Source organism: Tupaia chinensis, unplaced genomic scaffold (assembly GCF_000334495.1).
Source record: "Tupaia chinensis unplaced genomic scaffold, TupChi_1.0 Scaffold140218_1, whole genome shotgun sequence".
Taxonomy (NCBI): domain Eukaryota; kingdom Metazoa; phylum Chordata; class Mammalia; order Scandentia; family Tupaiidae; genus Tupaia; species Tupaia belangeri.
In genome coordinates, this window is record NW_006200097.1 from 383,858 (window position 1) to 406,884 (window position 23,027).

At 41.0% G+C, this 23,027-nt stretch overlaps 1 protein-coding gene across 3 annotated transcripts; it reads left to right on the plus strand.

The window, feature by feature from the left end:
• The first annotated feature begins 50 nt into the window (after positions 1-50).
• Positions 51-21,774, plus strand: BKGD (beta-keto-L-gulonate decarboxylase). 3 transcript variants are annotated; one of them, XM_027766008.1, is made up of 9 exons: positions 51-143; positions 7,726-7,873; positions 11,843-11,941; positions 15,035-15,108; positions 15,290-15,391; positions 16,655-16,831; positions 17,599-17,748; positions 20,443-20,559; positions 21,437-21,774. In XM_027766008.1, exons 2-9 carry the CDS (start codon positions 7,819-7,821, stop codon positions 21,608-21,610), a joined length of 948 nt encoding a protein of 315 aa, XP_027621809.1. In that variant the 5' UTR covers positions 51-143; positions 7,726-7,818; the 3' UTR covers positions 21,611-21,774. The 3 variants fall into 3 exon arrangements, with proteins under 3 accessions (XP_027621809.1, XP_006162623.1, XP_006162624.1); XM_006162561.3 differs by having other exon boundaries at positions 58-285; XM_006162562.3 differs by lacking the exon at positions 51-143 and adding an exon at positions 6,573-6,626.
• Positions 21,775-23,027: the final 1,253 nt, after the last annotated feature.

The following is a 23,027-nucleotide window of genomic DNA, read 5'->3' on the forward strand; positions in this document are numbered from 1 at the left end:
CTTGGCGCGAGGGGCGGAGTGATGGGCGGAGTGATGGGCGGGGCCTGGGTCGCTGACGAAAAGGGGGCGGGGACGGCGCGGACGTGGCTGGAGAATGGGCCTCCCTGACCCCGCGGAGAAGTGAACGAGTCGAGGACGCGTCGGCAAGTACCTCAAAGAAATGGTGGGGTCTAGAGAGTCAGGCGGAGTAAGCTGCAAGGAAACAGCCTCTCAGCCCCATTTCGTGCTCTCGGGTTTGCGGAGCTGTGTCTGGTCGCCGCCGGGCGCCCATGGGAAGTGCTGACGGTGGGTTAGAGAGACGGAGAAATATGAGCACCCTCCCCGGGGATCGGCACGCCCGCCCCCTTTCTCCAGCCCACGGAGGATCTCAGGGCCTCCCGGGGTACCCAGATGTGTTTCAGGCGGACCCAGCGAGGCATTTGAGTACCCACCGGAAAGTCCTTCGACCAGGGCTTGCGAGTGTGTAACCTTTGTACTGCAGGCCGCGGTACCCCAGAGCATAGGGTTCCTCACCTTTAGCCTTATTCTGTTAGTTCCCCCTTTCGCTCCCAGTCTCCTTCCTAGGAGTTGGTTACTGTATCACATACAAAACGGCCGAGGATTTTTTTGCCCTGAAGTTTCCCTTCTCATTAGTTCCCTGAGTTACCGAGTAAGATTAGTCAGGTTAAGTTAGTTTTTATGACTTCCCTCCCCGCCCCAAGCAGTTTTCAAAGTAATAAACTGGTTGTGCTTTTTACACAATCAGAACATTAGTTTCATATGATAAACCAGTATATCTCTCTAGGCTTAGTTTATAGTTAGTGCCATTTTAGGACTGGACAGTCCTTTAATGTGGTCTCTACCCAACTTTGCTCCAGATATTGGACAATTTCAGGGATAAAGATTCTGATTATGGGGGGAGCCCACTGCATCCAATCCACAGTCTGTGCAATTACTTTCTGCTCCAAGACAGTTGTCACCTGTCTTAGCCACCACCATAACCAGGAGCTCAAATCGCCTGGTACTTTGTGAGGCTCAATGCAAAATAGGAATGCAGGGCCTCTAGTTCAAAAAGAAGAAAAAAAGTGCCATAAAAGGTATGAAAATAGAGGGACCAGCAGTTGCCGTAATGGCTATGTTGCAGGAATCCCATGTAGTTGACCGCGGCTTGAGTCCTAGACCTGGTGGCTTAAGCTCACGCCAGGCACATGTGCGTGCCCAAGATCTGGAGAGCAGAATGGGGAAGAAGGGATTGCGGAGTGACCATCCCCCCTAGGGGGGTGATTTCTCGCTTTCTGTCTCTGTCTCTTTCTGTCTTTCTGGCGAGCACACGCAACCTATAGCAAAAGCCTCTCCAAAAAAAGAGCTATGAAAATAGAAACTCTTCCCTGGTACCGCTTTCAATTCGTCGATTTTTAAAAATTATTTCTTTTATTTATTATGAATTTTTAATTTTACCAGAGAAAGACATAGCGAGAGGGAAAGTGAGAAAGCAAGCTGCCAAGTCCAGGACTTGAACCACAGTTGGCCATGTGGGAGTCTAGTGCTTTAACCACTGTGCTACTTATGGGCCCCTTTCATGTTTTTTTTTTTAAATAATTATTTATTTTATTTTTTCATTCATTCATTTTTTTTTTTTTTAATTTGACCAGAGAGAAACAGAAGGTGAGAGTGAGAGAGGAAGTGAGAAAGCAAGCCACCAGAGTCAGTACTCAAACCCTGATCGTCCAGGTGGGAGTGTTCAGTGCCTTAACCACCACTCCACCTGCTGGTCCCTCATGGCGTTTTTTATCTTGCTGTTTAATGCCATTCCAAGTAAAGAAAAATTTTAAATGAGTAGCATGAATGTTATGAGTTTTATTTATATTGTGTAGTCTCAGTTTGAAATGCAAATGTAAGGACATTCTAACACATGTAGAATCACTGAAATTTCACAATTTATTTTATAGCTCATACAAGCTTATGTGTTTTGTTCTTACTGAAAAAGTGGAGAGGCTGCACAAAACACCTGTTTTTATTTTACCTCTTAATAAGTGCACATCCTACCAACATTCTGGGGAATCTAACAACGTTGAGCCTCCGTGAACTTGCACATAGTAGGCCCACCAGAATTCTATGTTTCTAGGCATCACAGATACTTTATGTGAGTGGAGAAAACACACTTACTGCAGCTCTTTCCCCTGGTCCACTTCATGCTTCATTGTCCTATCAGACTTCAGAAATACTGAAATTGTTAACAATTTCAGAATGGTGACAGCAGAGCATTAAACAAAGGGCCATTCTGTGCACGTGGCCCTGTGAGACCCTAGTCAATGCTTACCCATGAAGCCAGCTCTATCCCAGAGCCTTATGAGTTTGGTGCATTATAAATATTTACTAAGAAATAAGTGCTGGGGACCAGCAGGGGGCATGGTGGTTAAGGCTCTGGACACTCCCACATGGCCAATCACGGTTCAAGTCCTAGACCTGGTGGCTTGCTTTCTCACTTTCCCTCTTTCTCTGTGTGCATACCTCTCTGGTCAAATTAAAATAAATAAATGAATAAATAAAATTAAATAATTCTTTAAAAATAAATAAATAAATAATCAGGGCTGAACTAGCACCCACCATATGCTAGTTACTTGGAAGGCAAGAAAGAAAACACAGTCTACGGAGAAGAAAAAAACAAATGAGTGATCACAAGTATACTGTGGGTACTGGAGGATCACTGTGAACAATTTTACTTTTTTTTTGGAGAGGTTTTTGCTATAGGGTGCATGTGCTCACCAGCAAGACAGAGAGAGACAGAAATAGAAAGCAAGAAATCACCCCCCAGGGCAGGTGAACACACAGCAATCCCTTCTCCTCTATTCTCCTCTCAGGATTTTGGGCATACACGCACAGGCACCTGGCGTGAGTTTAAGCCACCAGGTCCAGGACTCAAACCGTGGTCAACTACTTGGGAGTTCAGTGACTAGCTATTACACCATCTGCTGGTCCCACAATTTTACTTTTTTAAGTTTTTTTTTTTTTTGACATAGGGTACGTGCACTAGCTAGAGAGAGAGAGACAAAGACAGTAAGAGCAAGAGTGAGAAACCACCTCCCCAGGAGGGATGGCCACACCACAATCCCTTCTCCTCCATTCTTCTCCTGGGATCTTGGGCGTGGACACACGCATCTGGCGTGATTTTCAAGCAATCAGGTCTGGGACTCAAACCCTGGTCAGTTATGTGGGAATCCAGCAAAATAACCACTACGCCATCTGCTAACCGCTGAACAAATTCTTTCTGTGAGCTGAAATGTGTCTTTCCCTCACTGGTGAGCCAGCATAGTATAGCATAATGAGTTATAGCTTTATGGTGGGTTCCAGATGTGGTTTTGAATTCTAAATCTGCCATTTAACAGCCTACTGATTTTCAGGAGATGATATATTCTCTCTGGCCCATTTCCTTTTCTGTAAAATAAGGTAATACCTACCTATTGTGATTGTGAGAAGTTTCAAGAGAATGTCAAGTGTTTTCCGTAACATCTGGCGTACAGTGTACTTTCAATACATAATGATCAGTGTGGCTGCCGTAATTGGTCTGCCACCACTTTGAGTTTTATCTGTTTGAGTCCCAGACCTGGTGGCTTGCTTTCTCATTCCTCCTACCCCACTCTGTCCCTCTCTGGTCAATTTTTTTTTAAAGTAAATAAATAAAGTCAAATGAAATAATTCTTTTAAAAGATATCTATATAGATATATATAGATATATATAGATATATATTGTTTGCTTCCATCTGCCCAAGGCTGCCTTCCTGGAACCACTCTTGTGTGTATCTGAAAACCTATCTAGGGGCCTTCAGGTTGCGTGGTAGTTAAGAACACTGGACTCCCACATGGCCGACCGCGGTTCTAGTCCCAGACCTTGCGGCTTGCTTTCTCACTTTCTCTCTTACTCTCTCTCTTGCTCTGTCTCTCTCTGGTCAAACTAAAATAAATAAATAAATGGATAAATAAAATGAAATAAAATAATTCTTTAAAAAAAGAAAAGAAAAAAGAAAACCTATCTAGTGACAGCTAATGGTGTGGTAGTTAAGGCAACTGGATACCAACTGCACAATTGAGTCCTAGCCCCAGCAGCTTGAAAAACATGGGTGTGTGTGTGCATGCCCAAAATCCCAAAAGGAGAATGGAGGAGAAGGGATTGTGGTGTGGTCATCCCCCGAGGTGTGTTTTCTCATTTTCCCTCCCTCTTCGTCTCTGTCCGGTGAGTGCATACACCCTATTAATAGAATTTAAAAAGCTGGGGCAGGGAACAGCCAGTGGTGTGGTGTTTACAGCAGCTGGATCCCACATAGCTGACTGCGCAGTTTAAGTCAGCTTAAAAAACATACCAGACAAATGTACATGTGTGCACAAAATCCAAAAAGGATGATTACTGTATGATAATCTCTCTCTCGCTCACTCTTTCTCTCTCTCTCTCTCTCTCTCTGTCTGTCTCTTTCCAGTGACTACTTGTGCCCGCTGTCAAAAATTAAAACAAACAAAAAACCAGAAACCCAGGACTAGCCCATGGCTATTAGAGTCATGGTTCAATTCCTGGAAAAGCATGCTGGGCATGTGTGCATGCATGCCCAAGATCCTGAAGGGAGAAAGAGATGGGAGAGATGGGATTGTGGCTTGACAATTCCCCAGGGCGGATGGTGCTTTCTCCTCTACCTCTGTTTCTCTTGTCTCTGGTGAGTTCATGGGCCCTCTGGCATAAAGAAAAAAATGAGAGAGAGAAACCAAGGCCCAGTTGTGGCACCCTGCACTACTGGAAGCCATATGGTGACCTTGTCAGGATCACTGGTATCCCTGGACAACAAGCCCCATATGGGCATCCAACATCCTGAAGAGCTGAGGGCTATGGAAAGGGACCCCAATGTGACAAGACCTTGTCAAGGGGACTTTCTTTCTCTCTTTCTCTTTCCCATGCATGAACAGACTTTCTATCATAAAAAGAAAAAAAAAATGCCTAGTTTCTTTTTAAAATTTTGTGCTTCTTTAGAACTTTTTTTTAAAAAATATTTTGCCCTAGGGGCTGGCAGGTGGCGAGATGGTTAAAGGCTCTGGACTCCCACATGGCCAACCACGGTTCGAGTCCTGGACCTGGTGGCTTGCTTTCTCATGTTCTGTCTCTCTTGTTCTCTCTCACTCTGTCCCTCTCTGGTCAAACTTAAATAAATAAATTTAAAAAATAGTTATTTTGCCCTAGTGTGTATGAGCTCACCAGAGAGAGATAGAAAGAGAGAAAGTGAAAAACCACCCCCTAAGGAGGGAAGGCCACACCACAACCCTTTGTTTTCCATTCTCTTCTGGCAATTTTGGGCACGCATGAACACGTGGCATGGTTTTTAAGCTGCATAACCACAGAGTCAGCCTTGAGACCTAGCATCTTTTTTTTTTTGGAGAGGTTTTTGCTAAAGGTTGCATGTGGTTGCCAGAAAGACAGAAAGCGATAGACAGAAAGCGAGAAATCACCCCCCAGGGGGGATGGCCATGCCCCAATCCCTTCTCCTCCATTCCTCCATTCTCCTCTCGGGATCTTGGGCATGCACGCACATGCGCCCAGCATGAGTTTAAGTCGCCAGGTCTGGGACTCAAACTGTGGTGGACTACATGGGAGTCCAGCGACATAGCCATTATGCTAACTGCTGATCCCACCTAGCATCTTTTCTTTTCTTAATAATTTTATTTAGTTATTTTTAATTTGACCAGAAAGAGGGGGGAGAGAGGAAAGAGAAAGAGAAAGCAAGCCAGGTCTGAGACTCAGAACTCAGTTGGCCACGTGAGAGTCCAGCGCCCTAAGTCACCACACCACCTGCCAGCCCAGACCTAGCATCTTAATCACCACGCCACCTTAAAAAAAGAATTATTTTATCATTATTATTCACATGAGTTTTTGCCAGAGAAAGTCAGGCAGAGAGAGAGAGGATGAAGGAGCAAGCTGCCAGGTCCGGGATTCAAACCATGGTCAGCCATGTGGGAATCTCAGCGCCTTAGCCAGCATGCCAACTGCTGGCCCCAAGTATAACAAGTTTTCTGAGTGCTTACATAAATCACTGAACTAGAGGGTGGTTTGGAAAATCCCCAGAACATCCTTTATATCAGTAAAGGTCTAATAAGTGTACATATATTTATATACTTACTAGTTTTTTATTTTTTTGGTGTTTCTTTTTGGAGAGGTTTTTGCTATAGGGTACGTAACAGAGACAGAGAGACAAAAGGAGAAATCACCCCCCCCCCCGTGGGGGGGAATGGCCACGCTGCAGTCCCTTCTCCATTCTCCTCTGGGGGTCTTGGGCACTCACACATATGTGCCCAGTGAGAGTTTTAAGCCACCGGGTCTGGGATTCAAACCACTTTGTTAGAAGACTATTTCAAGTATTGACAAAGGACCACCTTTTACTTGTTAAATATGCATGTTAAAGCCAGAGACTACTCAGAGTAATCAGATGTTCTATTAACAATGTTTATGAGAACTCGGGCAGTATTCTTAGAAAAGCCCTTTAGAGTTTGTACTGTACTCCTTGTTGTGATTGGCTAGGAGTGGAATTCCCTGCCCACTTCATATTACTATTTCTCAGCCTTCATTTTATTCACCTCCCTCCGTTTGCACTCCTCCTCATCTAACACTTGAGGTAAGATACTAAGCTTTTTGTGTGATGCCTACTTATTGTAAAGTATGCTTAGCATATGTCAGTAAAATGCCAAAGTATAATTGGTTAAATTGTCAGGATAACTGAACATTAAAGCTGCTTATCAAGAAAGTATATTTATTTGTAAATGAAAGTAAAAAATTTCTATTTCAAAACCAAGTCATTCTGGCCAGCGAGTGGTTGAGGTGCCGGATTCCCATATGGCTGACAGTGGTTCAAGTCCCAGACCTGGTGGCTTGTTTTCTCATTTCCCCGCCCCTCGTCTCTCTCTGGTTAAATTTAAAGATTAATGATAATAAATAAAATTAAATAATTCTTTTTTTAAAAAAAAGCAAAACATTCTGTAAAACTTTCCATTTCTATTAGTCATATAAATTTTCTTTTATGAAAGTGATAGTCTAAGACACTTGTGTAATTTTTATCTGAAATGTCAGCTATAGAGTAGAAAATGATTATAGAAATACTTGAGAATTGTATCTACACTGATTAAACACTTACTCATAAACCTTAAGAAGTACCTTTTGCTTCATGCTTTATACCGACCAGTAGAAGATTGCATGTTTAATCCAGAGGTAAGGCTAAAGAAAATGAATCCTGTGTGCCCTCTTGGTTTGGCTTTTTTTTCTCCCTTACTTTTTCCAATTCTGCCAGAGGGTGTATACACTTACAGGAGGAGAGGGTGGTTTAGAAAGCACCTCCCATCCCATAATGGATGGTCATAACTCAGTCCCTTAATCCCTTCTCCATTTTCCACTCCCCTCAGGTTTGGGGCATGCACACACATGTGCACATGCACATGCGTACACACATGCCCCTCCTGTTTGCCAGTTCACTGGATCTAGAACTCTAACTGCTTATTCAGCCAAGTGGAATCCAGCCACCTGAACTACCATGGGACTGGCCGGCCCTGCCAGTCTCATTTATATGTTAACCATTTAAAGTATCACTGTTAAAAGAGGTCATTTGTTCATCTCTCACTTGGAATATTAAATGCAAGAAACTGCAGATGCCTGTGTGAAAACAGAAACCTAATGCCCTTCTGTACCCTTTATATAACTGAACTGTTAATGTCCATTTCCAGAGTATCGCTGTTCACGCTTGCTGCACTTTGAACTCTTGCGATAATCAGCCAACAATAGCATTTGTGTAAACTCACACCTAAAGAAGAAAGAAAATGGCCTGTGCTGAGTTTTCTTTTCATATGCCAAGTCTAGAGGAACTTGCTGGAGGTAAAACAATATATTTATTTATTTTATTTTATTTACTATTATTTTAAAATTTGCTATACGGCACATGAGTTCATCAGAGAGAAAGGAGAGAGAGGGGCTGGCAGGTGGTGTGGTTAAGGGTGCTGGATTCCCTCATGGCCCATTGTGCTTCAGGTCCATGGACCTAGAGGCTTCCTTACTCATTTTCCCTTTCTCTCTCTCTCTCTTTACTCAAATTTTTAAAAAATAATAGTAATAACAAATGGAAATAAATAAATAATTCTTTAAAAACAAAAACAAAGACAGTAGAAGAGAGAGAGAAAGTAAGCCACCAGGTCTGGGATGCAAACCATGGTCAGCCATGTGGAGGAGTCCAGTTCTCAGCCACCACACCACCTGCTGGGCCCCATAAAAACATTAACTTGGGATTCCAGGAATTACTCTATGGCCAGCAAGTAGTGTGGAGATTAAGGCACTGGGTCCCACAAAGCCAACTGTGTGGTTCAAGTCCCAGACCCAGGAGCTTGAAAATTACACTGGGAGCATGTGCGTGTGTGCCCAAAATCCTGAGAGAATGGAGAAGGGATTGGGGTATGGCCATTCTCCCTAGGGGCTGATTTCTCACTTTCTCTCTCTCTCTCTTCCTCCTTCTCTCTGTCTCTGGTGAGTGCACGTGCCCTAGAGTATATAAAAAGTTTTTAAAAAATTATTCCAGAGAAAAATATTTATAAAATAAAAGGATTTTAAGATATATTTATGTCTTACTTGTTACAATAGTGGGGTTTTTTTTGTTTTTTTTTTTTTGTTTGTTTGTTTGTTTTGCTATAGGGTGCGTGTTCTTGCCAGACAGAGAGAGACATAGAGACAGAAAGCGAGAAATCACCCCCCAGGGAGGATGGCCACACCACAGTCCTTTTTCCTCCTTTATCCTCTCGGGATTTGGTCATGCACGCACACACACCTGGAGCGAGTTTTAAGCCACCAGGTCCTGGCCGCGAACTGCGGTCAACTACATGGGAGTCCAGCGACATAGCCATTACGCTAACTGCTGGTCCCTACAATAGTGATTTTGATAACAGAATTGATTTCTGTTTCAGTGTGTGTAATATTTTTGTTGCATGTGTCTAAAATTCTCTCTCTCCAGGGACCAGCAGTTGGCATAATGGCTATGTCACTGGACTCCCATGTAGTTGACTACGGTTTGAGTCCCGGACCCGGTGGCTTAAACTCACGCCAGGCGCGTGTGCGTGCGTGCCCAAGATCCCGAGGGGAGAATGTAGTAAAAGGGACTGTGGAGTGGCCATCCCCCTTGGGGGGGTGACATCTCACTTTTTGTCTCTCTTTCTCTTTCTGTCTTTCTGGTGAGCGCATGCACCCTATAGCAAAAATCTCTCAAAAAAAAAAAAATTCTCTCTTTCCCAAACCGTTAAACTTACTATTTGTGGTTTGATGATATGAACTTTATAGGATGAAAATGACTGTAGTCATCCAAGATTTAAGTTCATGTGATGCTTAAGGAGTTGCACAATGTTATTTCAGTAACTTTGTACCAGTTATGATAGTCTTTAACTGTATAATATGCTGTTGGGTATTCTTCATGTTCTCAATAAAACTTTTCTCCCTCTTCTGATATGACTCCCAGTGATACTGCTTATTAGATTTCTCTGTGTATAATTTTACATATTTCACCTTGTTCAAACAAGGATTTAAGACAGCTTTTCAGGGCTAGCAGGTGGTGTGGTGGTTAAGTGCACTGGGCTCCCGCATGGCTGACCATGGTACGAGTCCTGGACCTGGCGGCTTGCTTCCTTACATTTCCCCCCTCTCTCTCTCTGGTCAAATTAAAATAATAAAAATGATGATGATGAATAAAATGAAATAATTATTTTTTAAAAGAATATTAAGAATTTTAGGGAATATGTGCTTGCAGGAGAGAGACAGACAGAGACAGCGAGAGGGAAAGTGAGCAATCACCCCAAAAGGGATGGCCATGCTGCCATCTCTTCGATTCTCCTAGGATCCTAGACCCACATGCACACACTCTCAGACTTTAAGCCACTGGGTCTGGTACTCGAACCACGGTCATTCATGTAAGAGTAGCAATGTAACTGCTGGCCCTGAGACTCATTATATTTTATTTTTAGAATTTTTTATTTTATTTATTATTTTTACTGTTTATAATTTGCCACAGGGCACACATGCTTACCAGAGAGAGAATGAAAAAAAAAAGTGAGAAAGCAAGCTACCAGGTCCAGGACTCAAACTATATTCAGTCATGTGGGAGTTCAGCACCTTAACCACCACGCCACTTGCTGGCTACCCCAAGGCTCATTTTAAAAGACAGTAAAGTAACAACTAACACTACTGTCAGTCATTTTAAGAATGTTTGATCCTTAAAAGTACATTGCTCTTAGATTTTATAACTGAGACACCTACACTTTTCTATGTTTTTATTGAATAAAAGATATCTATACAGTGGGGCCAGCAGGTGGCATGGTAGTTAAAGGTGCTGGATTCCCATATAGCTGACTGCAGTTCAATTCCCAGACCTGATGGCTTGCTTTCTCGCTTTTGATTTTTCTCATTCTCTTTCTTTTCTCTGGTCAAATTTAAAATAACAATAACAATAACAACAACAAATGGAATTAAATAAATAAATAAATAATTCTTTTTTTTTTCCCCATCTTGCACATTGAGAAAGACAGAGAGAGAGAGAGAGAGAGGGATGGACTCTGCCGCAATCCTCCAGCCTCCATAGGTTTTTGCCATAGGGCGGGTGCCACCATGCCATAAATAAATAGTTCTTTTTTTAAAAAACTGCAGTAAAGTACACTTATATTGATAAATGTTAATGTGTTTACACTCATATGACTCCCATCCCCATCAAACATTTCCAGCATCCTAGAAGGCTCCTTTGTGCACCTTCCAGGTCAAGGTCTTACCCCAAGAGGTAACTACTGTTTTGACATCTACTGCCTTGGTTTGGTAGCCTGTTCTTGAAATCCATAGAGTGAAGCCACGTGTATAGTATGTACCCTTGTATCTGGCTTCTTTTGCTCATAGTTTTGTTTGTAATCTTCACTAAAGTTGTTGTATGTGATGGCTTACTTTTTAAACAGTGTAGATATTTTCATTTCAGTAGATTTTTGGAATCCTCTTCCCAAAATGGAGGAAGTCCTCTTCCAAGTACAGCCTATTTTCAGTGGTTTGTAATCCCTGTGGTGAGATCTTTATGAGATCAGCATATGCTCTTTTGTAGTTATGTCTGATGTCTAATTATGGTCACTAATAAGACCACTTCTTCCTTTTCCCTCCCCGCCTCTTTATTCATGGTTGAGTGCATGTGTTCATGTGTGAGAGAGTGCTAGACAGAAAGAGATGATCATCCTCCCCAGAGTCTGGTCATGCCCCAGTCCCTTCCTTCCAGTCCCTCGACCAATCAGCACTCATGCATGTGCCTGGCAGGTTTCAGGCTGACTGGACCAAGGATTTGAACTGTGGTCACCGTGTGGGATCTGGGCCCTCTAGAGCAGTGCATTACCACTGTGCCATAGAGCACTCCCTCCCCCATTTTTTTTTTTTTTTTAGAGACTTTTCACTGTAGGGCGCGTGTACTTGCCAGACAGACAGAGAGAGACATAGAGACAGAAAGCGAGAAATCACCCCCCAAAGGGGATGGCCACGCCGCAATCCCTTCTCCTCCATTCTCCTCTCGGGATCTTGGGCACGCACGCACACGCACCCGGTGTGGGTTTTAAGCCCCTGGGTCTGGGACGCGAACCACAGTCGTCTACATGGGAGTCCAACAACATAACCATTATGCTAACTGCTGGTCCCCACCAGTTTGTTCACCTCCGGTCCCCCCCCCCCCATTTTTTATTATGCAAGTTTAGGTTGGGAGTGTGACACAGAAAAGTTGAGGGAAGATTTGATATGTGATGGCTGAATTTTTACCTAATGTGAAAATAAGCTTTTCTCTTGTATTTACAGTTTTGCAGAAGGGACTAAAAACTAACTTTGCTGATGTCCAGGTGTCTGTAGTTGATTGCCCTGATTTGACTAAGGAGCCATTTACCTTTCCTGTAAAAGGTAAGCAGTTTTGCCATGAGCTTTATTTTTTTGCAGTTCTAATCTTTTTCAGAAGCCAGAATAATTTTTAAAGATTATTGATCTTAAATTATCTATTAATACCATAAAAGATATTGTCACAGCACTCAGGCTAAATTATACCTAATTTCTGTACTCACCATTCTCTGATAATGGTCAAAGTTCATTTTATGTTGTTGTAGAGAAAGATTATGTTTTATGCACTTTGGTAAACTGCACGGTTATGTAATAGGAATTCAATCGTCTAGAACCCCTGATAACCACATTAGAGTTTTGTTTTGAATTGCTCAAGTGCCCATTTTAGAAACTCACTTTATTGTTTTTATTTATTTATTCAAGATGAGAAGGGATCTTCAAAGCCTTGAATTTGAATCACCTATTAAATACCTATAACCCTTTGAAGAACATGCCAAGTGTGTGTGTTTATGCATGGCTGAAATTCCAAAAAGATGGGGAAATGGAGGAGGGATTGTGGCATCACCCCCTCCCTCCACTGGGGGTGCTTTCTCCCTCTCTCGCTCTTTCTCTACTGGGTACACATACTCTCTGGCAATTAAAAAACATGTTGTCAGGCACGGCAGTGATGCACTGTTGAAGAGGAGGTGGATCTCAGAGACCATGGCTCACATCCCCAGCCCCATCAGCATGAAAATGAAACACACCGAACATGCACACCAAGTGCCCAAGATCCAACAGGCTGGAGGCCTGGGGAGGGGATCATGGTGTGACCAGCCTGTGGTGGTGCTCATCTCTCCCCCCCACCTTTCTCACTCTCACAAGTGCGCACATATATGCTATGACTAAAGAAAGAAAAAAAAGTTGAGCATAGACGTCTTGGACCCTAGTTCTGTCTCTGCCACACACAGATTTCATTACTCCGAGGAAGTCACTTATGTATCTGTAATGAGAGGACTTGATTTGAATGCTCTTTTGGGTCTTTACAGCTTGAACAATCTTCCTTTTTTTCTTTTTTTTTTTGTCTTTTGTTTGTTTGTTTGTTTGTTTTATTAAAGAGATAGGAGAAAGAGGGGGAAACAAAGAGACATGACAGTTATCTCCAACAGAGTTTGCTGTGCTGCAGTCCTCTGGCCCCCTTAGCTAGGATTACAGCACACTTAACCGTGCCAGCGTGTTCTGGAATTGAACATGGGGGTTGTTCACAGCATCAAGACCTTGTAGCTCTCTCTGTGTTTTTCACTCATGGAGGAAATAAACTTTAAAAGAAAATAAAGTTATCTCTAATTACTTGGCATTTTTATAAAGAACTTTGACAAGAGTATTTCCCAGAATGGATCTAAAGAACTTACATTCAACCAGAGCAAAGTTTGTTTGTTTTTTTTCTTAAGAGAGTTTTTTTGCTATAGGGCATGTGTGCTCGCCAGAGACAAAGAGAGAAATCACTCTTCAGGGGAATGGACACACCACAATCCCTTGTCCATTCTCCTCTCGGGATTTTGGGCATGCACGCCAACACACTCTGCATGAATTCTAAGCTGCCGCATATGGGACTTGAACCACAGTTGATTACATGAGAGTCCAGCAACATAACCATTACACCATCTGCTGGACCCTAGAGCAAAGTATTTTAAATGAAAAACAAAATAATTTTAGCTGATAATAATAAAAAAAAAACACCCCTCAAAAAAAACCCAGTTTTTTTTTTAAATTGCTTTTCCTTTTATTCATGATAGACCATATATGTGCACATGTAAGAGACTGAGGTGACATCCTCCACAGGGTCTGGTCACATTGCACTCCCCTTCCTCCAGTCCTCTGGCTCATTGGTTTTGGGCCCTTGGCATGTGCCTGATGTGTTACAGGCTCACCTGGACAAGGATTCATACCTCAGTTGCCATATGGGATCCAGCTTCTCTTGAGCAGTGCATTCTTTTTGCACCTTAGAGCTGGCCTCAAAAAACAGTTATTCTTTTTTTTAGAGAGATTTTTGCTACAGGTGCATGCACTGGCCAGAGAGATAGAAAACGAGAAATCACTCCGCAGGGGAATGGCCACACTGCAATCCCTTCTCCTTCACTCTCCTCTCAGAATTTTGGGCATGCATACACATACGCTGCCAGGTCCAGGACTCGAACTACAGTCAACTATGTGGGAGCCAAGTAACATGACCATTGTGCCATCTGCTGGTCTCTCAAAAAACAATTTTTAAAGAATGAGGTGTTACAGACTAACTCCAGATATTCCATTTATTCAAAGTGTTGGCCCCATTTTCTAGCCCCTACCCTACTAGCAACTTCCTTTTTTTTTTTTTTTTTTTTTTGAGAGGTTTTTGCTATAAGGCGTGTGCACTTGCCAGAAAAACAGAGAGAGAAAGAGAGATAGAAAGCGAGAATTTACTCCCCAGGAGGAATGGCCATGCCACAATCCCTTCTCCTCAATTCTCCTCTCTAGATCTTAGGCACATGCACGCACACGCACCCGGCATGAGTTTAAACAACTGGGTCCAGGACTCAAACCACGGTCAACTACTTGGGAACCCAGAGACATAGCCATTATGCCATCTGCTGGTCCCCTTTTTTTATTTGTATTTTTTTTCCTATTAGCAACTTTCTATGGCCTTATGCCAGCAACTGTATCAATCCTGCAGGGTTGTGATGGTAGAGGAGACATGAGTAATTAAAAGAAGATAGAGTGCCTACTGCCTCTATCTCCCAACTCCTGCATTTTGTAAAACTCTTTATGAGAAAAAAGAAGTTATATAATCTTAATAGTTAGCATCTTCTGGCATTTTATACTTAGATGTTTGCCTACTTCTTTTTTTTTTTTTTGGAGAGGTTTTTTCGCTATAGGGCGCATGCGCTCACCAGACAGAGAGAGGGAGACAGAGACAGAAAGCGAGAAATCACCACCCAGGGGGGATGGTCACGACATAATCCCTTCTCCATTCTCCTCTTGGGATCTTGGGTGCTCATGCCTGGAGTATTTTCAGTTTTAGCCCCCCGGGGCCGGGACACGAACCGCAGTTGACTACGTAGGAGTCCAGCGACATAGCCATTATGCTAACTGCTGGTTCCCGATGTTTGCCTACTTCTAAGAAGACTTTTGTTTTTTTTTCAGGCATCTGTGGTAAAACTAGAATTGCAGAAGTAGGCGGTGTGCCTTATTTATTGCCTCTTATAAACCGTGAAAAAGTAAGTATGCTTTCACTCTTTGCATTCATGTGAAGATAGAGAACTTGAGTTGATTCTTCTGTTTATTATTAAAAGATCCATTCTAATCTTCTATGGGAAGGAGGTGTTAAAGAACTCAAGAATAAAAAGCCAGGGAATCTGTGTAAGTTATGACTCAAATAAAATTTTGTTCCTCTTATAGGTTTACGATCTGAATAAGATTGCCAAAGAAATTAAACTGCCTGGAGCTTTCATTCTTGGAGCAGGGGCAGGCCCATTTCAGACTCTTGGGTTCAATTCTGAGGTCAGTATACATATTTATTTTCTCATATTGATTTGACATTGGTTTGTCTTGGTCCTTTCACTGCCCTAGTAAAAGCCTTCTTTCTGGATGAATTGTAAGTGGTTGATATCATCTCTCCCTCTGCTCTGACACAGATGCAGATGGGGCTATAGCACCTGCTCTGACTGGTCCAGCTGTAAGGAGCACTAACCTCGAATTTCAGATTTGCTTAGGGTACAGGTTCAGCCTTAGGTGAATCCACGGTCCCAGGGTATTCTGCTGACGGCCCTGAATTGTAAAAGATTTCTATCTTCTATGTCATAGGATTCTTACCTTCTCCATAAATCTTTGCTCTTAGTTTGAAGATAGCTTTGATCAGAATATAAATGGAATGTTAATGATTTCTTGCAGATCAAAGAAAGGAAACAATCAGAGTAGAATAATGGCTGTCTATGAAAGCTAATAGCTATTACTAACATACGTCCTACACCCCAGTATTTAGGCAAATACATACATGACAGCTACATACATTGTATGTACTAAATGATAATCTGTATTGGGTCATGGGAAAAGTCATGGTATATTTTTCTGTTTTCTGTGTACTACTACTGTATACTACCTAGTGGCACATGTGACACTTATTAGTAATATATACTGTTACTGCATAAAACTCACTGTTTCTTTGCATCTCATGATAGATGAGTGAACGACTTCTTCATTCTGCTCATTGATAACTTTTTCATATATGACCATATAAGTTATTTTGAAGAAATAACATGATTTTCCAAGTGTTCAAGATAGAAAAAATGTTTATGCCCAGGCAGAGACACAATGGTAACACAGCTATACCCACACGGAGAGATCCTAGTTCGTATTCTGAGAGCTCCCTGAGCACACCAGGCATGCACACACAAGCTTACAATCCAGCCGGCTGAGACTGAGAGAGGACCTCAGTGGGAAGACCCAGTTGGGAGTGCCTGTCTCTCTCTATATATCATCTAAGAAATATGTATAAAAGATAAAGAGAAAAGTTGAAAATTAGTCATTTTAAAGCAAATGTTAATATTATAGAAACACTGTAGGAAATACTGTAAACATTTAATATAATTTTTCCAGTTTATTAATCTAATAAGAAATATTTAATCTAGATAAATATTAATATTTTCTGATTAGGACTTGAAATAAAAAGTCTGAAAGTCTGACAAAACATTTTGTTCCATTATTCAAAATATTCTCTTTGCATAGAGATACTAAGATAAACTAACTGTCTTATTTTCTTTTCAGTTCATGGCAGTCATTCAAACAGAGAGTGAAAACAAACCTCCTGTGAACGGAAGTTACTTTGCGCATATTAACCCTGCCGATGGAGGGTGCCTATTAGAGAAATACAGTGAAAAACATCGTGATTTTGGGTGTGCATTACTGGCTAATCTTTTTGCCAGTGAGGGCCAACCAGGCAAGGTGATTTTGTCCATAAAAACACAGTAGTCTCTAAATGTTCTCAGATAGCTAAACAATTAGAAATTTTATTGCCCCAAATATGATTTTCCTAAGAAAACCAGAGTTATCTATATCACAGCTCTTTGAAAAACCCAGTTATGAAAGAGTCAGAGAGTACTACAAACAAAATGAAAGTTATATTTAACATTGAGGTTAACAATGAGACTCAGGGGTCCAGCAGAGGCGTTATGTCGCTGGACTGCCACATGGCCCACAGCACTTGAAGCACTTTCATTACTTCAAGTCCTGGCCCCAGTGACTCATGCCAGGTTTGTGTGCGTGCCTAAAATTCCGATAGGAAAATGGAGAAGGGATTGTGGCGTGGCCATCCCCTCAGGGGGGGTTTCTCACTTTCTCTCTCTCTGTTTCTCTCTCTCCAGTGATCGCACATGCCTATAGCATAAATCTCTTCCCCCAATTTTTTTTTCTTTTAAATCTCTAGAGCTCTGTGTAGCATTTAGCCCACATAACTCTTTCTCAGTTCAAAACACATGAATAAGATGTATTATTAGATTATATTATATATAAGTGATATATATGATATATGCGTCTGTATGTGTGACTGATCAAGAATCAAAGAGGACTGAGGCATCTCAACTCAGAACCGGGTGCTCTAACCAAATAGTATTTGCTTGATGGCATTAACTCATACAGTGTTTCTCTTTGGTAGTTATTTATCTAACAGTTTGTGACTTAGCAAGTGGTATGCATATTTATGTCCTCTGTAGGTCATTGAGGTGAAAGCCAAAAGAAGAACTGGACAACTTAACTTTGTGACTTGCATGAGACAGACACTGGGGAACCATTATGGAGATAAGCCTGTAGGCATGGGAGGTACTTTCATAGTTCAGAAGGGAAAAGTGAAGACTCATATTATGGTAAGGGCCCATGTGTGCATGGGTATGTGTGCGTGCATGTGCTTGGGACCATAGGATTTTTAAACATATGTTGGGAATTCTACCTTTACTTCAGATGCCTCTAAGTTTTAGGATGGATTTCTCTATCTACACTAAAGTCTTTGGGATTTCCTGAGCACACCAGGCATGCACACACAAGCTTACAATCCAGCCGGCTGAGACTGAGAGAGGACCTCAGTGGGAAGACCCAGTTGGGAGTGCCTGTCTCTCTCTATATATCATCTAAGAAATATGTATAAAAGATAAAGAGAAAAGTTGAAAATTAGTCATTTTAAAGCAAATGTTAATATTATAGAAACACTGTAGGAAATACTGTAAACATTTAATATAATTTTTCCAGTTTATTAATCTAATAAGAAATATTTAATCTAGATAAATATTAATATTTTCTGATTAGGACTTGAAATAAAAAGTCTGAAAGTCTGACAAAACATTTTGTTCCATTATTCAAAATATTCTCTTTGCATAGAGATACTAAGATAAACTAACTGTCTTATTTTCTTTTCAGTTCATGGCAGTCATTCAAACAGAGAGTGAAAACAAACCTCCTGTGAACGGAAGTTACTTTGCGCATATTAACCCTGCCGATGGAGGGGGCCTATTAGAGAAATACAGTGAAAAACATCGTGATTTTGGGTGTGCATTACTGGCTAATCTTTTTGCCAGTGAGGGCCAACCAGGCAAGGTGATTTTGTCCATAAAAACACAGTAGTCTCTAAATGTTCTCAGATAGCTAAACAATTAGAAATTTTATTGCCCCAAATATGATTTTCCTAAGAAAACCAGAGTTATCTATATCACAGCTCTTTGAAAAACCCAGTTATGAAAGAGTCAGAGAGTACTACAAACAAAATGAAAGTTATATTTAACATTGAGGTTAACAATGAGACTCAGGGGTCCAGCAGAGGCGTTATGTCGCTGGACTGCCACATGGCCCACAGCACTTGAAGCACTTTCATTACTTCAAGTCCTGGCCCCAGTGACTCATGCCAGGTTTGTGTGCGTGCCTAAAATTCCGATAGGAAAATGGAGAAGGGATTGTGGCGTGGCCATCCCCTCAGGGGGGGTTTCTCACTTTCTCTCTCTCTGTTTCTCTCTCTCCAGTGATCGCACATGCCTATAGCATAAATCTCTTCCCCCAATTTTTTTTTCTTTTAAATCTCTAGAGCTCTGTGTAGCATTTAGCCCACATAACTCTTTCTCAGTTCAAAACACATGAATAAGATGTATTATTAGATTATATTATATATAAGTGATATATATGATATATGCGTCTGTATGTGTGACTGATCAAGAATCAAAGAGGACTGAGGCATCTCAACTCAGAACCGGGTGCTCTAACCAAATAGTATTTGCTTGATGGCATTAACTCATACAGTGTTTCTCTTTGGTAGTTATTTATCTAACAGTTTGTGACTTAGCAAGTGGTATGCATATTTATGTCCTCTGTAGGTCATTGAGGTGAAAGCCAAAAGAAGAACTGGACAACTTAACTTTGTGACTTGCATGAGACAGACACTGGGGAACCATTATGGAGATAAGCCTGTAGGCATGGGAGGTACTTTCATAGTTCAGAAGGGAAAAGTGAAGACTCATATTATGGTAAGGGCCCATGTGTGCATGGGTATGTGTGCGTGCATGTGCTTGGGACCATAGGATTTTTAAACATATGTTGGGAATTCTACCTTTACTTCAGATGCCTCTAAGTTTTAGGATGGATTTCTCTATCTACACTAAAGTCTTTGGGATTTCAATAGGGATTGCATTGAATCTTTAGCTTGCTTTGGATAGTATTAAAATCTTAATAATATTAAGTTATCCAATCTGTAAACACAGTATGTCTTTCCATTAATTGGAGTCTTGCTTAATTTCTTTTACCAACATTTTGAAGTTTTCATTGTACAGATGTTTCTTCTTTTTGGCTAAGTTTATTCAAAAGTATTTTATTCTTTTTTTTTTTTTTTTTTTGAGAGGGTTTTTTTTCACTATAGGGCGCGTGCGCTCGCCAGACAGACAGAGAGAGACATAGAGACAGAAAGCGAGAAATCACCCCCCAGGGGGGATGGTCACGCCGCAATCCCTTCTCCTCCATTCTCCTCCCGGGATCTTGGGCATGTACGCACATGCGTCCGGCTTGAGTTTTAAGCCACCGGGTCCGAGACACGAACCGCGGTCAACTACGTGGGAGTCCAGCGACATAGCCATTACACTAACTGCTGGTTCCCGAGTATTTTATTCTTTTTGATGCTCTGCTTTTATTTTTCTTCACTGGTAGTAGTAATGAAATTTAAGATTAGTATGGGAACCTATACATAGGAAATCCGAGGGACCAGCAGTTAGCGTAATGGCTATGTCACTGAACTCCCATGTAGTTGACCACGGTTCCAATCCCGGACCCGGTGGCTTAAACTCACACCAGGCGCGTGTGCGTGCATGCCCAAGATCCTGAGAAAAGAATGGAGGAGAAGGGATTGTGGTGTGGCCATCTCCCCTGGGGGATGATTTCTTGCTTTCTGTCTCTCTGTCTCTCTCTGTCTTTCTGGCGAGTGCATGCACCCTATAGCAAAAACCTCTAAAAAGAAAAAGAAAAAAAAATTAAAAAGTTTAAAAAATAATATTCAGTGAGTTTACCTACTTAATGATCTTTTATTGTAGCCCCCAGAATTTTCTTCCTGTCCCCTGAACACTGATGAAGAGGTGAATAAATGGTTACATTTTTATGAAATGAAGGCTCCTTTGGTTTGTCTGCCAGTGTTTGTCTCCAGAGACCCAGTAAGTCTGTGTCTTTTATAATGCAGTATACTACAATAATAATGCTTGGTTTTTAGGATATTCTTTTAAAATCAGGCACTTCTAAGTGTTGTTATTTAACAACTAGAAGAGTTTATAGAATTACCTTGAAAGGTAAAGGAGCAGGTGACTCACCACCCTACGGATTAGGCCGAGCAGAATTGTGCCTTTGAAAACGTGAAAGCACAGTTACATTATTAAATAACAGCGAGGATGAGAGCTAGGATTAAGGTCTCCTCTTATCTTCTTTGATGTTCATTACAATCTAATACTACACCCTGGAAAAACTATCATACAGACCAATTCAAAGTAAATACTTACCAAAACACCGAGTGGTCATAATCGTTTGACCCAGTGAACGTATGTCTAAGATTTTATCCTTACGTATGTGCATAACTGTGTAAACTGTTCAGTTAGAAGGTTATTCATGACAGCATTATTATAATAGCAGAAGGATTGGAAATAATGTGAATATCAGTTGGAGACTGTTATATACGTACAATGGAATCTCATGGTGTAAAGAACGTGAGGTGAATAAAAAACAGTATGCAGAACAGCATGTAGAGTAAACAGCAATCTGAGTAAAACAATAAAAGTAAGTATTTCTGGAAGGATATGCAAGACACTGCTTCTGTCAGTCACCTGCAAGGGAAAGAATGAATTTTGAATTCAAGAAAGCAAAGATACATTTTATTGAATATATCCTTTTACACCCTTTGAATCTGGAATAATATGAATGTATAACCTATGTAAAAAGTAAAATAAAAATTATTGTAAGTAGAAGTGCTCTGTTCTCCTCTTAAACAAATTCTAATCAAAATAACTTTAGTACTAACAGGTTGCTTGTCTCTCTTCCTAGGGGTTCGACTTGCGACTGGAGCACACTCATTTTTTCAGTCATCACGGAGAAGGTGGACACTACCATTATGACACTACCCCAGAAACAGTGGAGTATCTTGGATACTTTCTACCTGCAGAGCTTCTCTATCGAATTGATCAGCCAAAAGAGACCCATTTAATTGGGCGAGATTAGAGCCAATTACTCATTAGAAGAAATAATTAAAGTTAATTAACTCATTAATTGATACTAATATAAAATCTAATGAAGTGATATCATTACTTAAACCTCATTTTTTAAATGAAAGGGATATTGATATATTCTATATTATTTTATATATCTGTCTGAAAGAGATTATTGGGAACAACGATACCTAATTGAGATTTTCTTCAATTTTCTTTCATATACCTATATACATTTTTTGAACCAACTTCATTTTTAAAAATTCTATTATATCATCAAAATCAGTCTTGTTTATACCTCAAATATAAGCATGATCCGGCACCATACCTACTATCATAACATTAAATTTTTCAAATTTGTCTCACAATTGCTAAGTGGATATAGAAATGTTGGCCTGGGCTGGCCCTGTGGCCTACTGGTTAAGGGAGCAAGATCCCATTAGGCTGACCTACGTGTGAATCCTGGCACTGGTGGCTTGAAAAATAAACCAGGTGCATATGCATGCATTCCCAAATCCCAATCCACAGGTTGGAGAAATGGAGGAAAAGGGACTGACATGTGGCCATGCTCCCTTGAGGGTTCTTGAGGAAGTTTTCCTCTTTCTGTCTCTGTCTCTGGCAAGTACACTAACAATCTTGCAATTAAAAAAAAGGAAAGAAATGTCTTTCATGAAATATGAAATTATATTCTTTTATTGATTGGGCCCTTGGCTGGGCCCAATATCAGTGTTCTTGAAATTTTCCCTCCATGTTCTTTTATAATCATTGTTAGCCAGAAATCAGCTCTTTAATCTTACTAATGACAACAATGTGCAAATTTGGGAGCTCTTTAGAACTAAGCACATAATCTTCAAATTATCTTTTTTGATTGTCTACTTAGCATATTAGCTATGTCTGTTAATATGAATTTCTAAATATTTTTAGATAAGCACTATTTTGAAGCAAAAAAACTGAATAAAATTTTTATATTTATAACATGATTTTTTTTTAATATCTTACCTCCAGAAATTATATATCTTATTTTTCTTTTTAAAGACAGGGTCCTGAACCCCCTGCCTTAGTCTCTCAAGTAGCTGAGACCATGTGTCACCAGGTCCATTTCTTTCAAACAATGTCCCAAGCTGTGTTGCTGTGGCCAGCCTCATGTGCACAGTCATCATGCCTTCACCTTCCTGGGTCACTAGGATTACAGGCACAGACCCCAACACCCAGCTTTTAGGTTGGGTCAGGGAACTGAACCTGGCCCTCACACATGGTTCCAGCCTACAGGGCTCTATGTTTTAGCAGCACACATCACCATGGCTGGGCCCAATATCAGTATTCTTGGTTTAACAAATACATGTTGAGCATACCTCCCCTACCCTCTAGAATGTAAACTCTTGAGGGCAAGAACTTTGTTAACCACTGTTGCCTTTAACAGTGCCTAGTCA

What these genes read in the sequence shown, in the direction of transcription:
- BKGD (XM_027766008.1), top strand. Translation starts at nt 7,819, where the DNA reads ATGGCCTGTGCTGAGTTTTCTTTTCATATGCCAAGTCTAGAGGAACTT. An exon ending in ATTTACCTTTCCTGTAAAAG is followed by an intron (nt 11,942 to 15,034) that starts GTAAGCAGTTTT and finishes TTTTTTTTTCAG; the next exon opens with GCATCTGTGGTAAAACTAGA. An exon ending in TGTTTGTCTCCAGAGACCCA is followed by an intron (nt 20,560 to 21,436) that starts GTAAGTCTGTGT and finishes CTCTCTTCCTAG; the next exon opens with GGGTTCGACTTGCGACTGGA.